This window comes from Narcine bancroftii, chromosome 3, assembly GCF_036971445.1.
Source record: "Narcine bancroftii isolate sNarBan1 chromosome 3, sNarBan1.hap1, whole genome shotgun sequence".
NCBI lineage: Eukaryota > Metazoa > Chordata > Chondrichthyes > Torpediniformes > Narcinidae > Narcine > Narcine bancroftii.
In genome coordinates, this window is record NC_091471.1 from 259,537,590 (window position 1) to 259,560,742 (window position 23,153).

At 40.9% G+C, this 23,153-nt stretch overlaps 2 protein-coding genes across 12 annotated transcripts in view; one reads left to right on the forward strand and one right to left on the reverse strand.

Moving 5' to 3' along the window:
* comp (cartilage oligomeric matrix protein) overlaps positions 1–15,734 on the reverse strand; it is an 81,291-nt gene extending 65,557 nt beyond the window's left edge. For 2 of the 7 annotated variants that reach the window (XM_069927791.1, XM_069927785.1), the window contains exon 1: positions 11,965–15,734. The gene's annotated coding sequence lies outside the window, so the exon portion shown is untranslated. The remainder of the gene's footprint in view (positions 1–11,964) is intronic. The other 5 variants (XM_069927789.1, XM_069927786.1, XM_069927787.1 and 2 more) reach the window with 5 other exon arrangements.
* Positions 15,656–23,153, forward strand: part of upf1 (UPF1 RNA helicase and ATPase) — a 56,234-nt gene continuing 48,736 nt past the window's right edge. For 2 of the 5 annotated variants that reach the window (XM_069927776.1, XM_069927777.1), the window contains exon 1: positions 15,656–16,194. In XM_069927776.1, coding sequence (XP_069783877.1) covers positions 16,024–16,194 — 171 coding nt within the window. In that variant the 5' untranslated portion in view covers positions 15,656–16,023. Of the gene's footprint in view, positions 16,195–17,093; positions 17,153–23,153 lie in introns of those variants that run through there. The other 3 variants (XM_069927778.1, XM_069927780.1, XM_069927781.1) reach the window with 2 other exon arrangements.

Sequence of the window (23,153 nt, forward strand, 5' to 3'; positions counted from 1 at the left end):
CCAGTCCAAAAACTTTCTCTGAACTGATCAACATCTTTCCTTGAATAAGAAGATGGTGCATACACAGTCCTTCAAGTGTGGTCTTATCAATATTCAATTTAATTGAACCATAAACACCCTACTTTTGTATTGAATTCCCCTCGCAATGAACATTATGAATTTTACTCCTGAAGAATAGGAGCATGAGAAAAGAAATCCTGTTCTTTAATCCCGCTCTACCATTGATTGAGATAATGGTTGATTTTCAACCTTCCTGCCATCTTCCAAGTCTCTGATAATCCTCCATTCCTTTGTTGTCAAGAAATCCATGTTAAATAAACAGTGAATGAGCCTCCATAGTCCTCTGGAGTAGGGGATTCCAAAGATTCACCACCATCTGAGTGCAAATATTCTTCACATCCATGTTGTAAAAGGCCTACCCCTTATTTTGATCCGAGACACCTTAGCCGAGGGAAATATCTTCTCCACTTTCAGCCTGTCAACTCCTTTAAGAATTTCCTATGCAGCCTTTCAAGTACAGTATAGCTTAATTATTGTCTGCACTTGACTTTTGTGAACTATACACAAGGACACCAGATTACTCTATTTCAGAATTCTGCGATATCTCACCATTTAGATCATAGGTTTCATTTTTCATTCCAATTTCACATTTTCCCACATGATACTCCATTCATCACATTCCCCCCCCCCCTCACATAATCTATCTATATCCCTATGCAGCCTTATTACACCTGCTTCACAATTTACTATCCCTCCTGATTTTACATCATGGCATATTTAGGAGCTGTACTTGCAGTGTGTAGTGTGGATTGCAGAGGGTCATGTGACCCCATCCATCTGGAACCTGAAAGGTATGTGGATCACACAGGGTTATGTGAACCCTCCATCTGGAACCTAGTTGGAAGTCATCTCACCTGCCAATCAAGGTCACACTTTGCCCACAGTTCAGTGCACACCTGGCCATTGGCCCCTTTAATTTCCTCATTGATCCCTGGGCTGCACTCTCCAGCTGATGGTACTATAAAGCCCACCACGTGTGAGCCATCTGCCTCTTTCACTTCTGGGATGAACTGCAGCTCCACTCCAGGTTGTGAACCGTGGACATCGCTGCAGAGTTGTTGGTGAGCAAAGGGTTTGGAGCTGGAGTAATGCATGTCTCGTACTGTCCTCAGTTCAGTCAAGAGCTGTGCCTGCTAGAGATATCAAGGGGTGGCGGGTATTTTATGTTGTAACTTGATTGTAAAGCCTTCAATCAACGAGTGGTTCCCAGTGTGTCGTTTAATCTGGTGAGTGTGTGTATCTTTTACCTCTGTTGTGACTCCCCTTCATATGTAAATAACAACTACTGTTCAATCAGCCGTGTTCAGATTTGTTGCCCTTGAGATCCATCGAACTGGTTTCACACACACAGTGGCATCAATGAAATCATGTATATAATTTTTAAAAAGATCTTGAGGCCCAAGCACCAATCCATGTGGCACACCCCTGCCAACCAGAATAATAGTCTTTGTTTTCTGTTAGCCAATCATCTATCCCAACATTACATTTCACACAATAAAATTTTATTTTCCATATTAATTTTTGAAGTGACTTCTTACCAAATCCTCTGAAAATTTAAGAATACTTGTACTAGGTTTCCTTTATCCACACCACGTTACTTCTTCAAAGAACTCCAATAAATTGTTGAAATGTGATTTCTTTTTCACAAAATTCACGTTCTTTGCCTAATAGCCTTGAATTTTTCTAAGTGCCTCTTACAATGTGTTTAAATAACAGCTTCTAACATTTATTCTTTGACAGCCTATAGTTTCCTGCATTTTACCCCCTCCCCCCACCACCCACCTTTTGAATAAAGTATGCACTTGTTATTTTGTGGTCTCATGGAACCTTCCCCGAATTTAAGCAATTTTAGTAAATTAACACCAAAGCAGCAACAATCTCATCTACTATTTCTTTTAAGACTCAAGGATGAAGTCTGTCAGTCCACAGCGCCAACAATTTGCTCTGCACCACAGTCCTCATGTCTAGGATTTTTTTTTCTCCCAATTTCCCCCTCCAGATTTGCTGGTCATTCTATACCCTTTGTCATGAAGGCTACTGCAAGATCCAAATTTATTTCAGCTGCAATTTCCTTGCTTTCTATTATTGATCCCCTAGACTTATTTTCTATAGGACTAATATATATTTTTTAAATATTTTAATTTTCATAGACTTGTAAAATTCAAAGAAACAATATAATTTTTTTTAACATTCATGTAACATACAAAGTCTGTATTTATCCCCCCCCCCCCCCCCCCGTATAACTGAATAACTATATAACCATTTACGGAGCGGAAACAGGCCATGTTGGCCTTTCGAGTCCGCACCGGTTCACTGATTTTGTGTGCCCCTCTTCAGGCATTGGTCCCGGTAGATCTTCATTCAATAACAATGGGCGAATTCAATGCAGGTGGAATCTTATTGAAATTGAAAGCAAGATTGTTGTCCTGGCACCACACAACCAGATTCTTGCTCTCCATCCTGCTTTCTGACTCATGGTCATCAACTTGGATCTCCGAAAATCTTATCGACTAAAACTTACCTTTATAAACATTAAGCAGTCTCAACAGATTGCGTGACCATCTTACCTGCTTCCACCACGACCCCTGGTACCCCGTTCCAGGCCTGTCGCATCTTATTTAAACTCCTCCGTTCCCTCATTTTAAACGTATTTCTGTTAGCTATGATATTTCTATCCTAAACATAGAACATTACAGCACAGTACAGGCCCACGATATTGTTCCGACTGATAGAAACCTACTCAACTAACTACCCTAATCTTCCATTTTTCTGTATTCTTACTTATATTCTTAACTTTTCTTTTCAAACTATCCACAAAAATCTCTTCTTTATTTTATATTTATAGCCATGTACTCCAAATGTTCTTATCAATGTCCTTGTCCATAATAAATATCAGTCAGAAGCAGGTCACCAGCACTTTCAGCTCCACACACATTTTAAAATTATTCATATTCATCCAATATTTTGACCTGCTACTTGTTTTTGAGCAAATGTACATTGATTCTTGAAGCAAGATACTATCTTTAACTATTTTGGATAACCATGGACAGTACGTCTTCCCCTTGGAACGGTCCTTCCTTGTTTTAATAGATCTATTCTGTGCATTCTGAATCGTCCCGGGAAATAACTGCCACTGCATCTTGAGTGACAATCCTTTCATCTAATTTGCCAGTTGTATTTAACTGGTTCTGTTTTACTACCCTCACAACTATGAACAAGTTTAAAATCCAAGTCAGATATCTACTTTTCTCTCTTACTAATTGAAATAAATGTTACTTGTATTATGATCCCCATTACCTGGAAGCATCTTCATTTAACTGAAGTCATTCAAGATTCAATTTATTGTCATGTAATAAAACAGTGTCATATTACACAAAATTGCTTTTGCCTGCTGTAAAGCAGACAGATTGTGTTGTATATAACCAGATCCAGCTTTTTCTTCTTTGGCTCCAAAAGGCGCTGTTCTAAGAGACTAAATATTCTACAAACTCCTCATCTAAGCTACCTTTGCCCAAATTATTATTTTCCCCCACTCTTAATGTTAGAGAAAATCCAGCCCAACATTCCCCCCCCCCCCCCCCCACCCCCAAACCAGGATTATTGCCATATCTTTCAGACACTCTCCTATCAACTTTTCCTTTATACTCTGCCTCTGAGGGATTACTGCAAAGGGACAGACACATCAGTTCAACAAGTAACTTATTTCTTCTCTCCACCCAATATGTTTCTCTAACTTGAGCCACACACAGAAAACTGCACCTTGATTCCCTGAAGCGAGATGATTCTCTCTATTGCATTGGCCATCATTCATCAAAGGGTCACACTTTGTTATTCCTTAGTTAACGAGAAACCTTTACTAACTTCCTGACATGTTCCCTTCAATATTTAGATCCTAACCAATTTAGATCCTAAAGCCACACTCTCCTATTTCTAGGTGTGACTGGCGGCCATCAGTAGCAGGAATGATCGCTGTCCTCTGAAGGAACAGCACTGCCACCTACTGGCCACGTACTGAACAGTTTACATCTTTTCTCCTCAGTCTGGTAGTTAAAAGAATGGTTGTTTACACAGGCTGGGAATATACCATAAATGTTTTAACTTCACAAAAATCAACTTGGCTAACTTTCTACAAACATATTCCTTCACTTCAGAATTAACAGATGTATACAAGATAAGAACCATCTGCAGATTAAATTTCGAGCAATAAATGAGGTGGCAGGGGAATGAGGTCTGAAGGCCTCAGTTATTGAAAGATTCACCAGTTATGTATCAGATACTCTAAGACAGCCATTCTCAACCTTTATTTGGTACAGCACACCCACCCACCCCCCCTCCCCCCCACCAAGGGCCCCCTTCCTTTGAGGCGGCACGGTAAATGTAGCAGTTAGCGCAATGCTGTTACAGCGTCAGTGATCAGGACTGGGGTCTCTATAAGGAGTTTGTCTGTTCTCCCCATGATTGCATGGATTACCTCGGGATGCTTTGGTTTACCCCCACTGTTCAAAAAACGTACCGGGGTTGTAGGTCAATTGGGTGTAATTAGGGAGCACAGGCTCAAAATGGCCTGCTACCATGCTGTATGTCCAATTTTGTTTAAATTAAAAATTCTCTATGAAGCTGTTAAGTTTTGGTTTCCTCTATATTTCTCTCCTACCAACTACATAAAAATATTTATGCTGCATGAGGTGAAAAAAAATAAGGCTTTTACTTAAATGTGCTTGTGGCCCCCGTTGAGAATGGCTGCTCTAAGATCTTGGATTTGCGATAGAGCAGAAACCATACATACCTACTCCACAACATCTGCACTCAGTCACACTTTAACTCAATCCAATCCACCTGCTCACAATCACACATCTGATCATTATTACTGAGCTCTCTGCCAAGGGAAATCGTTCCTGTCATTCTAATCAAGCCTTTAAGAGCCATAATCGCCTCAATTAAATTTCAGAGAAAAAAATAATTCCAGTCTTGACAGTCTGTCAACTAGAATTCTCCAGCCCTTCCAGCATTTTGTTTTAATTTCAAATTTCCACCGTTGGCAATATTTGTCTCAATTAACACTATATAGATAGAATTAGCCAATCCAAGAAAGAAGCAGGTTTTATTTCTTTCATCAGAGCTCCACAACTTTCTCTCCTTCACCTATTTATCCAATCCCTTTTTTCAAATTTACTATGAAATCTGCTTTCATTCCAGAACACATTTCACAGCTTGATTTAAAAATTCTCATCTTCCCTTTGAATCTTCTGCCAAGTATCTTAAAAATAGTTTGGGTGTCAGTATTAGTGAGCAACGGTTTCAGCAATGGGAGAGTGCTTTTCAAAATGGGCCAGCATTTGGAAAGGTAATAATGAGCCACCTTCTTGAAGCACTGCAGTTAATACTCCAGCAAGATGTTGGAGTCCAGTGTTGACAAAGATATGCCCACCCGAATGATGCATCTCTCAAAGGGGACCCTGTGAGTGAGGCTTGCTCATAGATCAGTTTCCTGTTCTAAGAGGGTCATAGTTTTGTGTGTGTGTGTGCGAGAGAGAGAGAGAGAGAGAGAGAATTCAGTTCTACAGTTCAGCAGCAGCAGCTGGGACTGGAACAGGACAAACTGCCAATCTGAGAAGTGCATTTTGTAGATGACACATGTTCCAAGTGCTTTGGACTAATGATGGAAGGGGGTTGGACTTGAATGTTTTTAAAATTTATTCTTACTTTGTAAAAAAAAATTAGACCTACTGCAGGTAACACGGCCTTTAGGCCCACGAGCCCGTGCCGCCCAGTGGAACGGTGGGAGGAAACCTGGACATGCTGTGGAGTAATGGATAATTGTTTTGGAAAGCAACGGATGAATGAACTCAGAAGATTGTGTCTGGTGCCACAGTCTGAATGCAGTTTCCTGTTCTAAGAGGGTCATAGTTTTGTGTGTGTGTGTGCGAGAGATAGAGAGAGAGAGAGAGAGAATTCAGTTCTACAGTTCAGCAGCAGCAGCTGGGACTGGAACAGGACAAACTGGCAAGCTTGTGCAAAACCCCATTTTGAAGACAGGTTGTGAGTTCTTAGTTCAGCCTGGTCAAAGCCCTTGTTGTCCTTACAAGAGGAGATGGCTGGCGATATGTTTCACTTGAAATAAGGGAAATAAAAAGAAACTCTGTGGAGAACCCTGATGGCACGTTTCTTCAAGACACTGAAGTGGATGATCTAAAGGAATCAGTTGTGGGTGTCCAATGAACAACAAATCTCTCTCTTAAAACTGACCAGAACCCTCCTGAGCGGTAACCATTGACCTTTCAAGCACCAAAGCCTGGTTAAATTTATAAATGTTAAATTCTATGCACAGTATAAGAATTGCCTGATACCGGTGAACTTGGAGAACTGAGAAGTGAGTCTGGACTGTGAATCAAAGAACTTTTCTGAACTTACACACACATTACATACACGTGCATTTAGAATTAGAAGGGGGTTAAGTCAATAGTAATAAGTTAAAGTTTGATCCTGTTTTGACGTTTAAAGATAATTAAAAGCAACTTTTGTTTAAGTAACCAGTGAATTTCTACTGCTACTGGGTTTTGGGGTCCTCTGGGCTCATAACAATATGATGAAGAGATAGTGAAGAATAGCACTCATCAATAACCTGAATAATTTATGTTCTTTCAGGATGCATTAAAGCCTTGGTCTTGACCAACCATTCTCAACCTTTCTTGGCTACGGCCTCCTTAGGTCTATGCTCAAAGTTTATGGGCCACCTTCCCCAAAAACAACCCTTCCATACTTCTCTCCTACCAACTACATTAAAATATTTTACTATTTCAGTCAGGGCTGGGCCTGGGGGGGGGGGGTGGGAGAATGGGGGGTCATTCAGCCCCATTGAGAATAGCTGGTGTTGATTTGGGCAAATGTGCTGAATTCCAGAGGTTGTGGGAGAAACCAGCTGTCATCAATCTAGCATTCAATTGCTGAATCAGGGAGTCTTCGTACGAGTGACATCAATGGAAGTGATGGAGAAAGCTCCCCAATAGCTGGAGTCACACCCAGCAGAACAGAAAATGGTTGTTAGTTGGACTTTAATCGTCTCTGCTTCCTAAAACTCAAAAGTTGATGACCCCATCCACCCCTTCCCTGTGAAATAGTCATTTTGGTTTCTTCCATATTTCTACCAACTACATGAAAAACATTTTTAAAAATTACGTTAAATTTTATGAGGTGAAAACAAGGCTCTTACTTAAATGTGCTGTGGCCCCCAGGCAGGCGGAGTGTCCCTGTTGAGAATGGTTGCTCTAAGATCTTGGATTTATAGTAGTGAAGAAACCATAAATGCCTACTCCAACAGACCTGCTCACAATCACACATCTGACCATTATTATTGAGCTCTCTGCCAAGGGAAATCGTTCCTGTCATTCTAATCAAGCCTTTCAGAGCCATAATCGCCTCAATTAAATCTTAGCTCAATTAAATTTCAATTGAAGAGGTTGTGAGAGTAACTGGCCTTAACATCAAGTTAGCATTCGGTGGGGGAAATCAGGGAGTTTTCATTCAAATGACATCAATAAAAGAGATGGAGAAAGTTCACCAATAACTGGAGTCATACACAGAAAAGTTGGACTTTTAGATTGTCTCTGATCCTAGAGCTCAAAGTTTCTCAGAGCTGATTCATAGATCCTACCCGTTTCATTTTGTTTTTCATTAAACTTCCCCATCACTTTGCGGTTGATGCAGGATGAGCTGAATTATTAGCCAGTTGGTTTTGATATACTCTTTACAGGCAGTATTTACCCAGGCAATTTTCTACATTATTAAGCACATGTCAGGGTTGTTTCTACCTGGAAGATTTTATTTAGACATACAGGTAGTTCTGAAGCACATCTATGTTATTATTGTCATGTTCTGGGTTTTTGCTGTATCTGGTGAGAGTAACTGGCCTTGATGCTTCTTGATGTTGTTTGCAATGAGTCCAATGGTCTTAAGATTAGTTTCTGCAGGACCTGCTGTTACAGCAGCACTGCCGTGGGTGTGGACCCAGGAGAGCTTGGAGCTACTCCATAGGATCCTACTTCCTATTCCTGATCCCAGTGGTTCCATACAAATTTTAATCAGCCTGTTAAAGGAGCCGATGGTGGGGGTTTTTTTAACAATGGAGCTCCATGCCCAAGATGACAGCACCTGTGCTGGCCAGGGTACCACGAGGAATTGCAGACTTCGGGGGAGCAGTGGACTGGCACAGGGCACCATTGAGAAGATCCATGGAAGCCGACCCTACAGAAAAGATGACCACACCAGAGGTCCAGCAAGGAGCTCAGTGGCTGAAGAATCCACATGGGGTGTAAACTGCAGCTGACATGGTTAAAGGGCTCACATAGGCTGGGGGCTGCTGGCAACTTGTGTTGAAGGAACCACACAGGCTGCTGCAGACTGGCTCATGAGAACAGGTATAAGAACCAGAATTCAAGAGGGTGCTGAGGGCAAGATGGGCTCATGAAGGCTTCCTGATCGAACTGCAGTTTTGAACCTGGAGCTCGGATTGAACAGGAGTCTGTGCAGTTACAAAGAGAGTGGGAGCGCTGGAGATATGAAGGGACACTCTTTTATTTTCCTGTTGTTCAGGGCACCGGACAAAGCTCATGGCATAAAACATGAAAGTCTGCCAACACTGTGATTGAAGTAAAAACACAATCCTGGAGAAACTCAGTTGATCAAACAGTGTACCTTTATAATAACAAAGGTAAAGATACATAACCAACGTTTCAGGCTTGAGCCCTTCATCAAGGTATGAGTAAAATGTAGGCAGGCACCCAAATAAAATGCTGATGGAGGGGAGAGGCAGGGAAGGAGCACAGGCCCACAGGCCTGTCATAGATGGACAAAGGAGGGAGGGCACACCAGCAAACAGGAAGGGGGAGGGATGGCTCCGTGAATGTAGGGGGGAGTGGAGAGCTGGAGGAAAAAACATAAACATTAAGGGAGGGAGAATAGAGAGTAGGCTAGCAGAAACCAGAGAAGTCCACATTAATGCCATTCAATGATAACATGTTCTCAAATTGACTCATCATGTGACCCATTCTCGCAGCCTGATCTCTTAGGACTTGAGCACCTCCATTAAGCCTTTCTTGGTGATAAACACATATTCTATTACATATATTCAAAATGGGGATTTATCAACTGAAATTGAGCAATGAGTAGTCAGCAGAAGATTTTCTGGTAACGTTTGATCCATAACACTGGACAATCAATTTTCAAATGGTTTGCATCCTGAAAAGAAATTGGGGATTATGACAGACAACTTCAATCTGAACAAAGATAATTTCAGACTTGGTGAATCCCGTAGGAAGTTGGAGAAACATTAAATTAACTTTGATTGAATTTAGCAGGTTTAATCGCATAATGACACTGACATATCGTGTTAGTTCAACTGACCTAAAAATGTTTTGTTGCTGATTTTCATTTGTACTCAGCATCTGATGCCTCTCGACAATATTCAACCAGCATTGATGATGGCAGTTGCCCTGACACCAGTTTTCCATGGTCACAATGCCCTGGTGAAACCTTTCACCATGTTTGTCACTGACTGCACCAAGATCAGCAGGGAAGACGTCCAAGACCAAGTCCAAGTGCGAATGCAGAACATGAATTTTCAACAACATGTGGTTTTGAATGCTTGAAGTAGACTTAAAATACAACAGGAAATCACAAAAATAGTTTATATCGAAAAAAAGTTTGTGATAGGAAAATTTTAATGTGATTTTTATGAACAGCAGCCCAAAATCCATAAAATACACCTAAAAGTATTCAGGAATCAAAATCTCTGTTTCCAGTGTAATTGGATAATGCAGACAACTTCTCAGCCTTAGTGTATACCACAATATTGTGGACTCCAACAAGACATAACTATAGTCTGTGATATTGAAACACACGATTTTGTCAGTACAACTAAATCAGGTCCATGCAACTCTGATTTGTGGGGCAACTCTCTAAAGTTTGACATGCCCCAAATGTCCATGAGGAGGGTTTCGCAGCAGCATCTGGGCTTGGTGTACTTTGGCCATGTTAAAATCTGTGTATGAGGTCAATGCTGATTGGTCTATCTAGTATTATTCTTATTTGTGCTCCAAATCTGATAGGCGATTGGCTAGCTAAATTATTTCAGTAGGAGACAACCCCTTTGCTGTGGGTCAGGAGTTAGACGGAGGCTTGGCCAGGTAAAAACAAGTTTTCCTTCCTGAAAGCACAGCATATAGTTTTTTTTTAGCAAACCTGTGATGTAATGGTCACCAACACTGATACTACATTTTATTTTGGATTTAATTAACTGAATTTAAATTCACCAGCTGCCATGGTAGGATTCAAACTTGTGTCTCGACATCATTAGCCCAGGGTTTTGGATTACTGGTTCAATAATGTAAACATTGCATTACTATTCCTATAAGGCACTATCACATTGCTGCAGGCAAAATAGTTGCAGCATTTCCTATGTTGCAATAGTCACTATACTGTACATCAAACAAGAACTTTACGGCTGTTAAGTGCAACTCTTTTATAACTGTGAAATAAGAATATTGGAAATAGAATCAAGGTGAGTCCAATTAGCTCCATCTTTTGTCAGTCTAATTCCTGGGATAGGGAGGGGAGTGCGAGATTAATCTAACTTGCCCCTATGCCCTCCTGTTTAGAAGAATGATATGATGGAAATGTACAAAATTCTTAAGGGTTGACAAAGTAGATGTGGGTGCCGCAAGACTTGCACCCTAAGGTTCAGGAACAGCTGCTACCCCTCCACCATCAGACTCTTCAACGACAAACTCAATCAGAGACTAGTTTAGAACTCTTACTTGTGTACTTTATTGATTTTTTAAAAATTCTCTTTGCATTGCAAAGTTTGTTTACATTCATTATATGTTTTACAGTTCTTTATTTGTTTACAAGCATTCACTGTGTGTTTTTTTTTTGGCACTACCAATAAATGGTAATTCTGCCTCATCTGTAGAAAAAAAGAATCTCAGGGTTGTCCATGATGTCATCTGACAGCAAATGTGAATCTGAACGATATCTCGAACCAGGGGTCACATTTTCAAAATAGGGGATCAGCCATTCTGGGCAGAGATGAGAAGAACTGTCTTCTCCCAGAGGAAATGAATTCTCTACCTAAGAAGAATGCAGAATCTTATTTGCTCTGGAGATGGAGTGATTTTTAGATATTAAGGAAATCAAAAAATTGGTGTATTAAGATGGTGCTGAGGTTTTTTAAAAAAAAGTCAGCCATGATATTATTGAATGGGAAAGAAGATGCAAGGGGCAAAAAGTCATACTCCTGCTTTATTTCTTAAGGGAAAACATGATTGATTTTGACCACATCTGTATTTGACTGCAAAAAGTCTACAGCCAGAAATTTCTAATTCATATTTAGATTTATTGTCAAGAGTACATTACATACATGACATCACATACTACCCTGAGATTTTTTTTTCCTGCGGGCGAGGCAGAATTCACCTGCAAAGCTGTGGTAAGACATTGCAGTGAGGCGATACATGCAAGTTAGTGCTGGTACCACAAGGAAGACATTTTCAGTAATGCATAAAAGGCATTTGTATATATAATCTGTACGATTCATAATCTTTTACACAATTATACACATTGAATGTGTACAATCTGAACTTCAACTTGAGCATGAGTGAAACAGTGCAATTAGTAGTCACAGCTGGAGTTCTTAAAGTGTTGCTTGTCAACTGGAATCCCTGCTAGAAGTAATGATGGGAAGATTGCCAGGACACTGAACCTTTAATGAGTGCAGTGAACAGCCACAGGGTAGATTGAAGACACATGGGAGACTATAGATGCTGGAATCTGAAACAACAATCTAAGCCAGGGTAGACCGGAGAGCTCAGGGAATGACCACATACCTTCCACCAGAAAAGAATATCTCACCTGAATGCCAAATGGAAATCCAGTCCATTATTGCAAAGTGCAGTTGAAACAGAGGACTTTCATGATCCTATCAAACAATAGATCATGGAATATTGGTCCACTCTGATTTTATTTTAATGCTCTCAGATTATAAATCCCAGTGTTGAAAATATTAAACTGTTTTAACTGGCCTCTAGAACAGAGAATATCAAAGATGATTTTTTTATTTAAAGTATGCAAATACAAGACATGGAGTAAATGGTGGAAGTTAAAACTATACATAACATTAAAGGTTGGGGCGCAACTAGAAAAAGTATGAAAAATTGGCCATAAGGTTTTCATTGCCACTGCTTACCTTGTAATTGTGATGACTGTTGTGCTGTCCTGACGAAGAAGGGGAAGACATTGTTCACCCACTATACAATAACTGGAGGGGCATTTACCATATGTGTTGAAACTGGTCTTGAATTTTACAAGAGGGATATTCCACAGAAACAGGAGGAGATAAATTAATAACAATCTCATTATGAGCTATTATATGCTGAAAATACAGTTGCCAGTCTTTAGTCTATATCCACAGATATCCTGAACCAAAATATGTCTCAATTATGAAATTTTAAATTGCCAACCTTTAGGTAGAGATTTCTCGATTTCCACTTCTCTTGATTTAAAAACTTCATTTTTGAACAGCCTAGCTCTAAATTGTTTTATGTTTTAATTCCAGATTATCCCTCCAAAGGGAGTAGTTATCCATCTATTCCATTGATTTCCTTTACCAATTTAAATACCTTCAATTTTCTAATCTCAAGGGAACACAACAAAGGATGCATAATAATTCCTGAACCAACACATCCTTCCTCATATCCAAAATTCAGTGTTTCTGATTAAAGTCAGACAAACATTTTGTGTAACCAAGGCTTCATTTCGGCACTCCAATCACCTTAAAGGCTGTTATTTCATTAGCCATTTTGACTACTTTTTTTAGCAGATTGTACGAATCTAAATACAAAGACCTGCAGACACCTTCCTTCCTCCACACTTCCAAGTCCGATTTTTTTTTTTAAATGCCTTTTTCAGACACAAAGCTTAATGGTCAGCGGGGTTTTGGTGCGTGAAGGACCTGTTTCCATGTTGACACATTGGATGAGCTTCATACTTCCCCATGGTTTTCTTCAATCAGTTTGTCTCTTTGTAACTTTTTGCTCCCATGTGCACAAATGACCGTGCCTCCTATTTTCATGCCATTGCAAATGTGGACAACATGATAAATAACTTTCCTTTGATAAATATAAATATTTTTCCTTTGGATGAAATACAGGAGGCAGAAATCTCTGGAAAATATCCTGTGAAGCAGGCACGCTCCATTTATCCCTATTTTCTATCTTCCAGATCATTATGCCTACAGGAAACAAAGTTATGACTGCACTCTCATAGCTCTGCTGGCAATCTAAGTGAGACTTCAGGGAAAAAAACCTCCTGAGCACTCGGGTTGATAGTATCTGGGGATTTTTCAGGCTAGTAACCATTTAAATAGATTAGAATGACATTGTTTATCCTTGGTAAACTCACTTTAATCAATTTCCTTTTGCTGATGGTACAAAGCTGGGTGACAGTGATGCAGAAATGCTTCAGGACGTTTAATATCCAAATGAACAGGATATGTACATGGAATGTGTAAAATGTGAGGATATGCATTTGTCTTTAAAAAGGGGAATTGGACAAGGAAAGATTAAGCAGTTTAAAAGAATAACAGATGATCTCATTGAAATGTACAATTTTTTTTACAGGGCTTCATAGTGTAGATGGCAGAAATAATGTCTCCCTGGTTTAGGGTATATGGAATAACAGGTCACGGAAATTTGTTCACCCAGAAAGTAGTGAGTTTTTTTTAAATTTTAACCTTTCATAACTTTGATGGCTTCATTATTCGTATATCTAAGGGATCAAGAGATGATACCCTCAATGTCCTTTGATTTCTTTCATGGGGGGGGGGGGGCGTGAAATAACTACACTACTACTTTTTAAATGATATCCCAGGTCACTCTTTCTCTGTTGAGATTTCAGTAATTTCCTCACAATCTATATCTCAGACCTGTACTTTAAAAGTAAAAAAAATGCTGGAAAAGCAGGTCGGACAGCATCTGTGGAAAGCTAAAAAGTTAACATTTCAGATCCATCAGAATATTTTAAAAATCGATTTTTTAAACTTTGATTTGCTATGGATATCTGGCATGTCATCTCTCACTTGTGAGAAATGAGTAAAACTGATATAAAAATATGAAGATGAGGAAACTAGTATGGATATATATGTAATGAATAAAGCCAGTATGAATAGGATAAGGATAGATAATAGAATGTAGGAAGTAAAGTTATTTGAATAAGATAAGGGTCTTCTAGCCTTAGACAGAATTAGCAAGTTCTGCATATACGGTTGTAGCCCTGAGAGTCAGGAAGGTGTGAATTAGAACAAAGGCAGGTTTGTGAATAAGGACATGATGGGACACTGACAGGATACCCTCTGGTCCTCCAAATTCACAGAAACAGCACGTAGGCAGACAGGATTGCCTAATGCCAAACTCATCCAGGAGGCAGAAGAATGTAAGGGGAAGGGTACTTCTATACTGAAATAAACTGTATAAAAGTTGGGTGAGCTCCAGTGTCTGTGTGTATTCCCAGGGTAAGGGGAAGCACCCAACTTTGCATTGTTGTATAATAAATGTTCTTTGTTCTCAATTTTTGTCTCAAGCAAATTCTGTGAAGGTACTTCTGTTTCTCACACTTGTCAAAGAGCCCGAGACGTTAGTTATGTATCTTTATCTTTGCTGTTCGACCTGCAGAGTTTCTCCAGCATTGTGTTTCTCTCTCTACTGATTGTTTTGGAGAAGGAATAGCAACCAGATTAAAATAGAACAGGATTAGCCAGGGGTAATGTTGGCTTGATGGGAGTGGCTTTAACTGGACAACGATTACTCTGAGTGGAGAGAGAGCCTTCTCATAGACCCATGGATCAGACCAGAGAGAGAGAGCCATCTCAGAGACCCATGGATCAGACCAGAGAGAGAGAGAGAGAGAGAGAGAACCACCTCATAGACCCATGAATCAGACCAGAGAGTGAGAGAGATCTCACGACCCATGAATCAGACCAGAGAGAGAGAGATCTCATAGACCCATGGATCAGACCAGAGAGAGTGAAAGGGAGAACCATCTCATATACCCATGGATCAGACCAAGAAAGCACTTCCATAAACAGGGCATTGATCCTGTGCAACCCTCTCAGAGACACAAGTGCCCACAGCAGGGAAGACAATAAAGGGCACCGGTCTTGGGAAGACATAGTGGGTCTCACAGGAGGGCAAAAGGATTTCATGGGGAATGATGGGGACCCGCGAGCGCGGAGTCTAAAATGGCACCCTGTCTGACAGGGAGGGAGCACCAGCGGTGCAGAGTGGCCGCGGTATCGCCTCCCCGCACAGCCTGCCAAGGATTTGCAGTACGTACCGTTGTGGGGCGCGACGAGGGCTGGTGAAGGAGGCGAAAGAGGCGAAGGAGGCGGCGGCGGCGGAAGCACGGACAGCAAAGCCGCCTCGCTCTTGTTCTTCTTCTTCTCCGCCCGCCACTGCACTCTCCTGTGTATTACGTCACCCGTCCTCGGCGGACGATGACGTCACCGCTGATCCCGGCACACCCCAGCGGCGTCCCGACGTCAAGGCGCTCTGTGCTGTACGTCAGCGGCTGCGGGGGAGTTGCGGCTCTCGCGCGCCGTTGCTGGGGTTTGTGTGTCCGTCCGGCGATCGATCGCCGCCGATTCCGCCGCTCTTTCGCCTGACCTCGCATAGTTAGGTCACGGACTTCCGTCGGATACAAAGCCCCCCCGCCGATCCTTCGGCCCGAGGCCTCGAAGCTGCAGGCGCCTGCCCTCCCCCGCCGCGAACTCTCCGCTGCTCCCTCGGCCGGCGCGCGCCGCGCTGCGCAGCGGTCGGTTGTCTCTTCCCCCCCCCCCCCCCGCTCCCCACCCCCCCGCGGGTTTGAATCGCGCCGGTGGTGAGGACAGGGAGTGCGCGCTCCCGCGCCGTGGCCGCCATGAGTGTGGACGCGTACGGGCCGAGTTCGCAGACACTGACCTTCCTGGACACCGAGGAGGCCGAGCTGCTCGGGGCCGACACGCAGGGCTCGGAGTTCGAATTCACCGACTTCACGCTGCCGTCTCAGACGCAGACCCAGGGCCAGAGCCAAGGCCCCGGCGACGGGCAGGTGAGGACAACGGCGGCGTGGCCGGGAGAGTGGGGGGGGGGGGGGGGGTGGGTGGGGGAGGAGGGGGTGGGTTGGTTTCGCATGTCAACTCCAGGCCAAGTCCGGCCTCTCAACGCTGCTGATGCGGCCTGGAGCGCAGCCTGGGCCTCGGCATCCGAAGGACGCACATGGCGGCAGGAAGCTCTTCCTAGAGCTAGAGGAACCGGGTTGGCAGGCGAGCAGCTTTGCCAAAAGGTGTATGGCGTAACATCCACTCATGAACTTTCTTTCAACAACTCCCCCCTCCCCCCTTCCAAATCTTGTTGCCCAGCTGTTTGTGCACTCGTTTCTTTGGTATCCACCTTTCCAATTTCTATCCTACACTCCCTTTTCACCAACATTTCGGTCTTGAGCCCTTCCTCTTGAGCAAGTGCTTAAGCCCGAAACGAAGGTTTATCATGTTGTCCTGTGTAGTACCCTCCAGCATTGTGTTTTCACTTCAACCACGGTGTCTGCAGACTTTTGTGTTTTACTCCTCCCTTTCTATGCTCTTCCTAGATGGTCTTGACTTCCACCCTGTTCCTTCGTTTCACTGTCTTTTCCTTGAAATACCAGTCACTTGCGAGAACCACTTGAAGAACGGCCTGTGATGGTCAGTAGTGACAGAAAAGTTGCTTGCCTATTAGCACAAATCTCAACCTTTGCCCAGATCATGCTTTAGGTGGGTTGGGTGAACCTGGAAACTTGGGGAATTGTGCATTTGGATGAATGTCCGTTCCAAGATTATCATTGTGGTTCTGCAAGGTAAGTTAAGTCAATAACAGGTCATGTTTAAAAGTGACAGTTGGTTGCATCAGTGGTAGGTGTCAGAGAACAATTAAAATTCCATGTAAAGATTCTGGATTATTACCTGATCACTGTTCATTATGGTCTTGGATAGTGTACATTCAAGCAACAAGTTGAATCAATGTTCAGGCAGGTGAGTTAACTGAATATTTATTTCAGTTGTTATAAGACCTGTACTTGTGATTCATGTAACTAGTCTGAGTCCAGTCATTATTGTTAAGTTTGTGACTTTTATAATTCTTTAAATCCAAGAAATGAGAATGGGAGGCCTTCCATTTTTCTTCACATCAGTACCAAACATGCAGTAACAGAGAGAGTGAGTGTACAGCATGGATGTTTAGCAGTGGATTGATTGAAAATTCACTTGAAACATTTGAAATTTAATTGTGCCAATTGGAAAATGTATTGCCTAATGCAAAGGTTTAATATTTGGATTGTTATAAAGTGGTATTTGGTACTCTTAAAAAATTTAGAGTCAGACATGGGATACTCCCATGTCTGTTTTTAAATTATGTGCTTCACTGAAACAGGAGTAGACAACTTGAAGGAACTTCTACTCCTTCCCAGGTACTTGAAGTCCATGATAAAATTCAAATAAGACAATCAATTGTTTCAAAATTACTTTTGTATTACATTAGTAAACGGACAAACGCATACAGTTGCTCTGGGAATTGTATATTCTGCCTCAGTGCAATGTCAAAGGACCTCAGGTTCGCAATGTAGATTGTTTTTTTAAAAAAAGTTAAATTAAAAGTAGTGTATACATGCTAAGAAATAGCAGCTTGTTCCAGAACAGATCTAAGCTGTCCAGGAGAGACCTGAACAGGTATGGTTTACAGTGATATCTGCACTAGGAATTCTAGTATGCATGGTGATCATAATCTGTTTGGGTTGTAAAAGGTGAGTTGCTTCAGCATGTTCTTGAACTATCCAGCCTCTTCTGATGCCTTTGCCAATTTTGGTGTGTACCCTCTGATCTCACCTGTAATAGATTTCATCTACATCATGCCACCATAACTGTAAGGCAAAATGAGGCTTTATGTGCATATTTCTGCATCATTATGTTTTGTTGTTTAAAAAAATTCAAATGTTGCAATTATGGCTGTGCCAAGATTATGGTATGCACCATCATTTGGCTTCTGGATGTTTTCTGCTGCATTTTGTGTATAGTGATGTAAATGATTAGCTAACATTCAAACACTTGTTATTGTTTAAATTGTACCATTTGAAGTCTATCAATTTTTTATTTTGTATCATTAAGTCCCTTTGTCAGTGCCTTTTCCATTTTATGGACATTTTCTCCCAAGAAGAGATCTTGCTCTAGGTGTCTGACAGTGTTGCTATTATTTGAGGTGTCACACTGAAAATTGTAGTTTTGTATGAATATGATTTTTACAAGGAAAGTATGGTCCAACCATGGCTAACAGATAACAAGAATGTTCCATAAAGTGTAATTAAACTTGAGCATTGAAAGCTCTTGAGAATTTGTGAAAGAATGATCAAGGGAGGAAATGGAATATGTGAGTAAACTTGCAAGAGGAATGGTAGTGACACAGTGGTGAAATTAGAAATCTAGATTAACAACTGAGAGGCCATATTTCATGCATCTGATGGTTCAAATCTTGGAGTGTGAGTTTATAATTCTAGATAACACAACTAAAACTAGCCTAGTGATGCCTACTGTATAAACCCAGTCTGTTTATGATTGGTCTGAAAGGGAGTAAATTTTCCAATCCTTACTTTTTTCGCTTCTAAGTGACTCCAGATCTCCAAGAAGAGTATGTCTGGATTGGGAAATTATAATCCTAGTGAGTCTTTTGAGATTTAAAGAGGATATAGGAGAGGTCTTAAGCATTTAGAAGGGCAAAAGAAGGGGGTGGGGAGACACACACATAAAATGGCCCTAGTCAACAGATTTACTGAGAATTCCAAATGTTTTAAATATATTTGAAATATAAGGTAGCAAAGGAAGGAGTTAAACATCTCTCCCCCCCCCCCCCCCACCATCCCGGACCAAAAGGGGAGTCTTTGTCTGGAGCCCAGGGAAATGTATGGTGTTCTCAATGAGTCCTACTTTGTCAGTATTTGGAAGGAAAAACCAAGTTGGAGAGATATTTACTGATCATCTGGAACATGTGTATCAGGGAAGATGAAGTTAGCAATATAGACTCACTAAAACAGATCCCCAGGTTGTGGTGAAATCGTCTCTGTTGTGGGAAGCAGAGGAGGAGGCTGTTGGGTATGTGACAGAGATTTTTGCATAATCTTTATCGATGTGTGGGGTAAGACTATAAGATATAAGATTAGAAATAGGCTAATCTATATGGGTGGCTAATAGTGCATTGTCTGTCCCATCATTTATCCATTTTCCCACTCAGCCCCACTGCCCAACCTTCTTCCCATAACCTTTGATTCCCAAATCAATAACCTATCAATCTCTGTTTTAAATACACCCAATGACTTGGCCTCCACAACACTTGTAGCAATGAATTCCACAGATTTACCATTCTCTGCCGAAAGAAATTACTCCATATGTCTGTTCTAACCAGATACCCTTAAATCCTCTTGGCCTATACGCTCCCACTATGGGAAACAACTCTGTCCATGCCTTTCAGCATTCAGAATGTTTCAATGAGATTCCACCCCCCCCCCCCCCCACCATTCTCCTAAAGTCCAATAAATAAAGGCCAAGAGCCAGAAAGTACCAGTGTAGGAAAAGTGCCAGTGAACCTCACCTCCTAAGTAGGAAAACTTGGAGGGGAGAAAAAAAGGGAAAGAGTTTGTATTCACTTGAAAAGACAGTAAAGGGAGTTAGCAGATTTTGTCGAAGTCAGCCTCACAAAGCTGATTGAGATTAAAAAGATTTAAAGCAAATTTTTGAAGGCAAGGCAGTAGACTTGGTATACATGGACTTTAGCCAAGCATTTAGCAGAGTCCTGTATGCTAGAATGGTCTAGAATAAGGGTTCCCAACCTTTTTGTTCCTCTGTACCCCTTGGGCTTTTTTATAGGTTCCCATGTACCCCTAAAAATTAAGGATAAAAAAAATGACATTGCGCAATCTGACTGCAGATTACAACACCATGTATTGTACAGTAGTGATTATTATCTCAGACCCAATGTACCCCCTGAAAAGTGCAAATGTACCACCGGGGGTACATGTACCCCAGGTTGGGAATCCCTCGTCTAGAACGTCAAACTGCAAGAGATTCAAGATGTATTGGGAAACAATCCAAAATTAGATTGGTGCCAAGAGGCAGAGGGTAGTGATGAAAGGTTTCTTTGGACAGGAAATCTATAAGGGATGGTGTATTGTAGCAGTCAGAGCTGGAGTTTGTCACACAGGCCTCCTAGGTACAAAGACCTGACTTGTGAAGTTCTCCCAAGAATTTTTCAAGATGGTATTGATTTTTAATTTTTTTTTAGACATACAGTATGGTAACAGGCCTTGTCTGTACCAACGACTTAACACCCAATTAGCCTACAATCCCCTGTACATTTTGAATGGTGGGAGGAAACTAAAGCCCCTGGATAAAATCCATGCAGACACAGGGAAAACCTACAAACTCCTTACAAAATTGGAACCTCAGTCCCGATCACTGGCATTGTGCTAACCACAATACCAACCATGCCATCCTGTTTTAGATGTTTTGTAGTATTCATAAATAATGGACAAATACTATATCTTGTTATTAAATTGAGGGTGAGACTGAGCATGTAAGTATAAAATGAAAGTTTTAGGAGGTATGTGCAGAACAACCATCCATATGGGTGGCTATAGTAAACTGACTGATTTGTGGAAAAAAAGAAATTGGTTTATGGGATTCACAGGATAATAACCTCAGTTATGACAAGTTGAGAATATCTGTAGTCTGAAAAGCAAGTTTGCTGATCATGTGAAGATTGGTGTCGTTGTAGATAGTGAGGATGGCTGCCTAAGGATACAGAGAGACATAGATCAGCTGGAAAGTTGGGCAGAGTTGTGACAGGTGGAATTTAATCCAGGCAAGTATGAGGTAATGCACTTTGGGCTATCTAATACGGGCAGGACCTATACAGTAAACATAAAGGATCTTGGAAGCGTTGATATACAAAGAGTCTTTGGGGTGAACATTCATAGCTCCCTGAAAATGGTGACATAAATGGATGGGCATTAAAGAAGGTGTTTAGCTTGTTTGTCTTTATGGGCATGGAAAAGGATAAGAGTTGGACATGTTACAGCTGTGGATGATGTTGGCTAGGCCACACTTGGAATATTTTGTGTTGTTTTTGACCCCATGGTAGTGCTAGAAAGAGTGCAGAAGAAATTTGCCAGGATGTTGCCTGGAATGGAGGCCTTTGGTTACAAAGAGTTTGGATAGGCTAGGTTTATTCTTACTGGAGTGCAACATTCATAAAATTGAGTGGCAGACCTTAGTCTTTTTACAAAGGTAAAGGAGTCTTAAAAGTAGATGCTATTGGTTTAAGATAAGAGGGGAATACTTAAAGATCTAAGGAGCACGTTTTTCCATTCAGAGGGTGAAGTTACATGGAACAAACTGTCAGAGGAGCACATGTAATCATTGGGTTTGGAAAAGAAATTTGGACAGGTACATGGATAGGAAAGGAATTAAGGGGTGGGGCCAAATAAAGGAAAATTAGATTATCATAGATCGCCATGTCAGGTCCAATTGACAAGTCATGGTAGAAGTCACAATTCTGTGCTATTCTGCTTCTTAACTTCCTATGACCATGAAATGAAAAATTATTATTAAAAAGTAACTTTATGGAAGGTTGTGAAAGATGAATAAGGAAATAGCAGAAACATTGAGAATTGAAGGTACTTTGAGAAGGATAATCTTGAGTAGTGATTAGAAAAATTAATATTAATTGGACAAAAGGTTCACAAATTTCCAGGGATATGATTGGCATTGAATATGGGTTTTTAATGAGGTGACAACAAAATTGTTATTTTAGTTGTATTCTTCCAAAATTTCTCAAATTCAAAGGTAGTAAACATATCCCATTATTTGAGAGAAGACTGGAAACTCTAGACCTATCATTAGGAGGGAAATTACGGACTATAACTGGCAGGAGAGAAGACAAGAACAAGTATATGATGTATATGGATTTTCACTAACTTTTGATGAGCTGATAAGACTTTTAACAAAAGAGCTCACTGAATGGGGTAGTATGTTCGGATAAAGACTGGGTCAGATACAAAAAAACATTCATAGGTGCAGAATGGCAGGCTGTTGATGTCAGAAAATACCAGAGCATTAATAGCAAACAGTTAATATTTGGGGCCTTGAGATGGTTCTATCATCTATTAATGATTTAGGTTTAATAACCTTTAAATGTACAAAAATTGTTGAAATGTTGCTTTCATTGGCAGATATTAGATATTTAAGATTAATTGACAATTGAATGAGACGAGAGGATTGTTTTCGTACTAATTATGATTTATTATGAACTATTTTAAAGGCATGGAAATCAGTGTCCATTTTCAAAAGTGAATTGGACATGCAGTTGACCAATGCCATTGTATGACTTGCGTTTCCATTGCAATTTCTGTTCTCATAACATTGTAATCACCTCTTTGCAAAGCTCCAAATTGCAATCTGTTCACACCATCAATGTTATTTGAGTTTTGGATCCAATTATTTCTACCTCAGTAACATCATTTGACTGCCTTCACTTGTTGGGTTCTGTAATCCTTGTCCATGCTTTTGTTGTATCTAGTTTTTGGGATTTCATCTTATGACCTCTCTTTTTACCTTCTGAACTTTTTAATTCATCCAGAATCCTAACTCGATGTTTGTTGCCCATTACCCATTTGCTGACTGAAAGATTTGAGTAACATTTCAGTTTTAATCCCCATCTCATTTGCAAATATCTTCATGGTCTCTTCCTTCTCTTCTTTGGTCATGACATTGGAATTTGTACAGAATTTCATCGCTCCAACATTCAATTATATTCTAAGACACTGTCATTTGTCCCTGGAATATTTGCCTGAAATGCATTGCTCTCAATACCCTTCAAGTCACTATAACATCGCTCTTTACCAATTTTTAGGTTATTGGCTGCAGCACCTTGTGTAGCTTGGTGTCAGGTATTTTGTCTGATGATGGTCCTGAGAAATGCCTTGGGCTACAT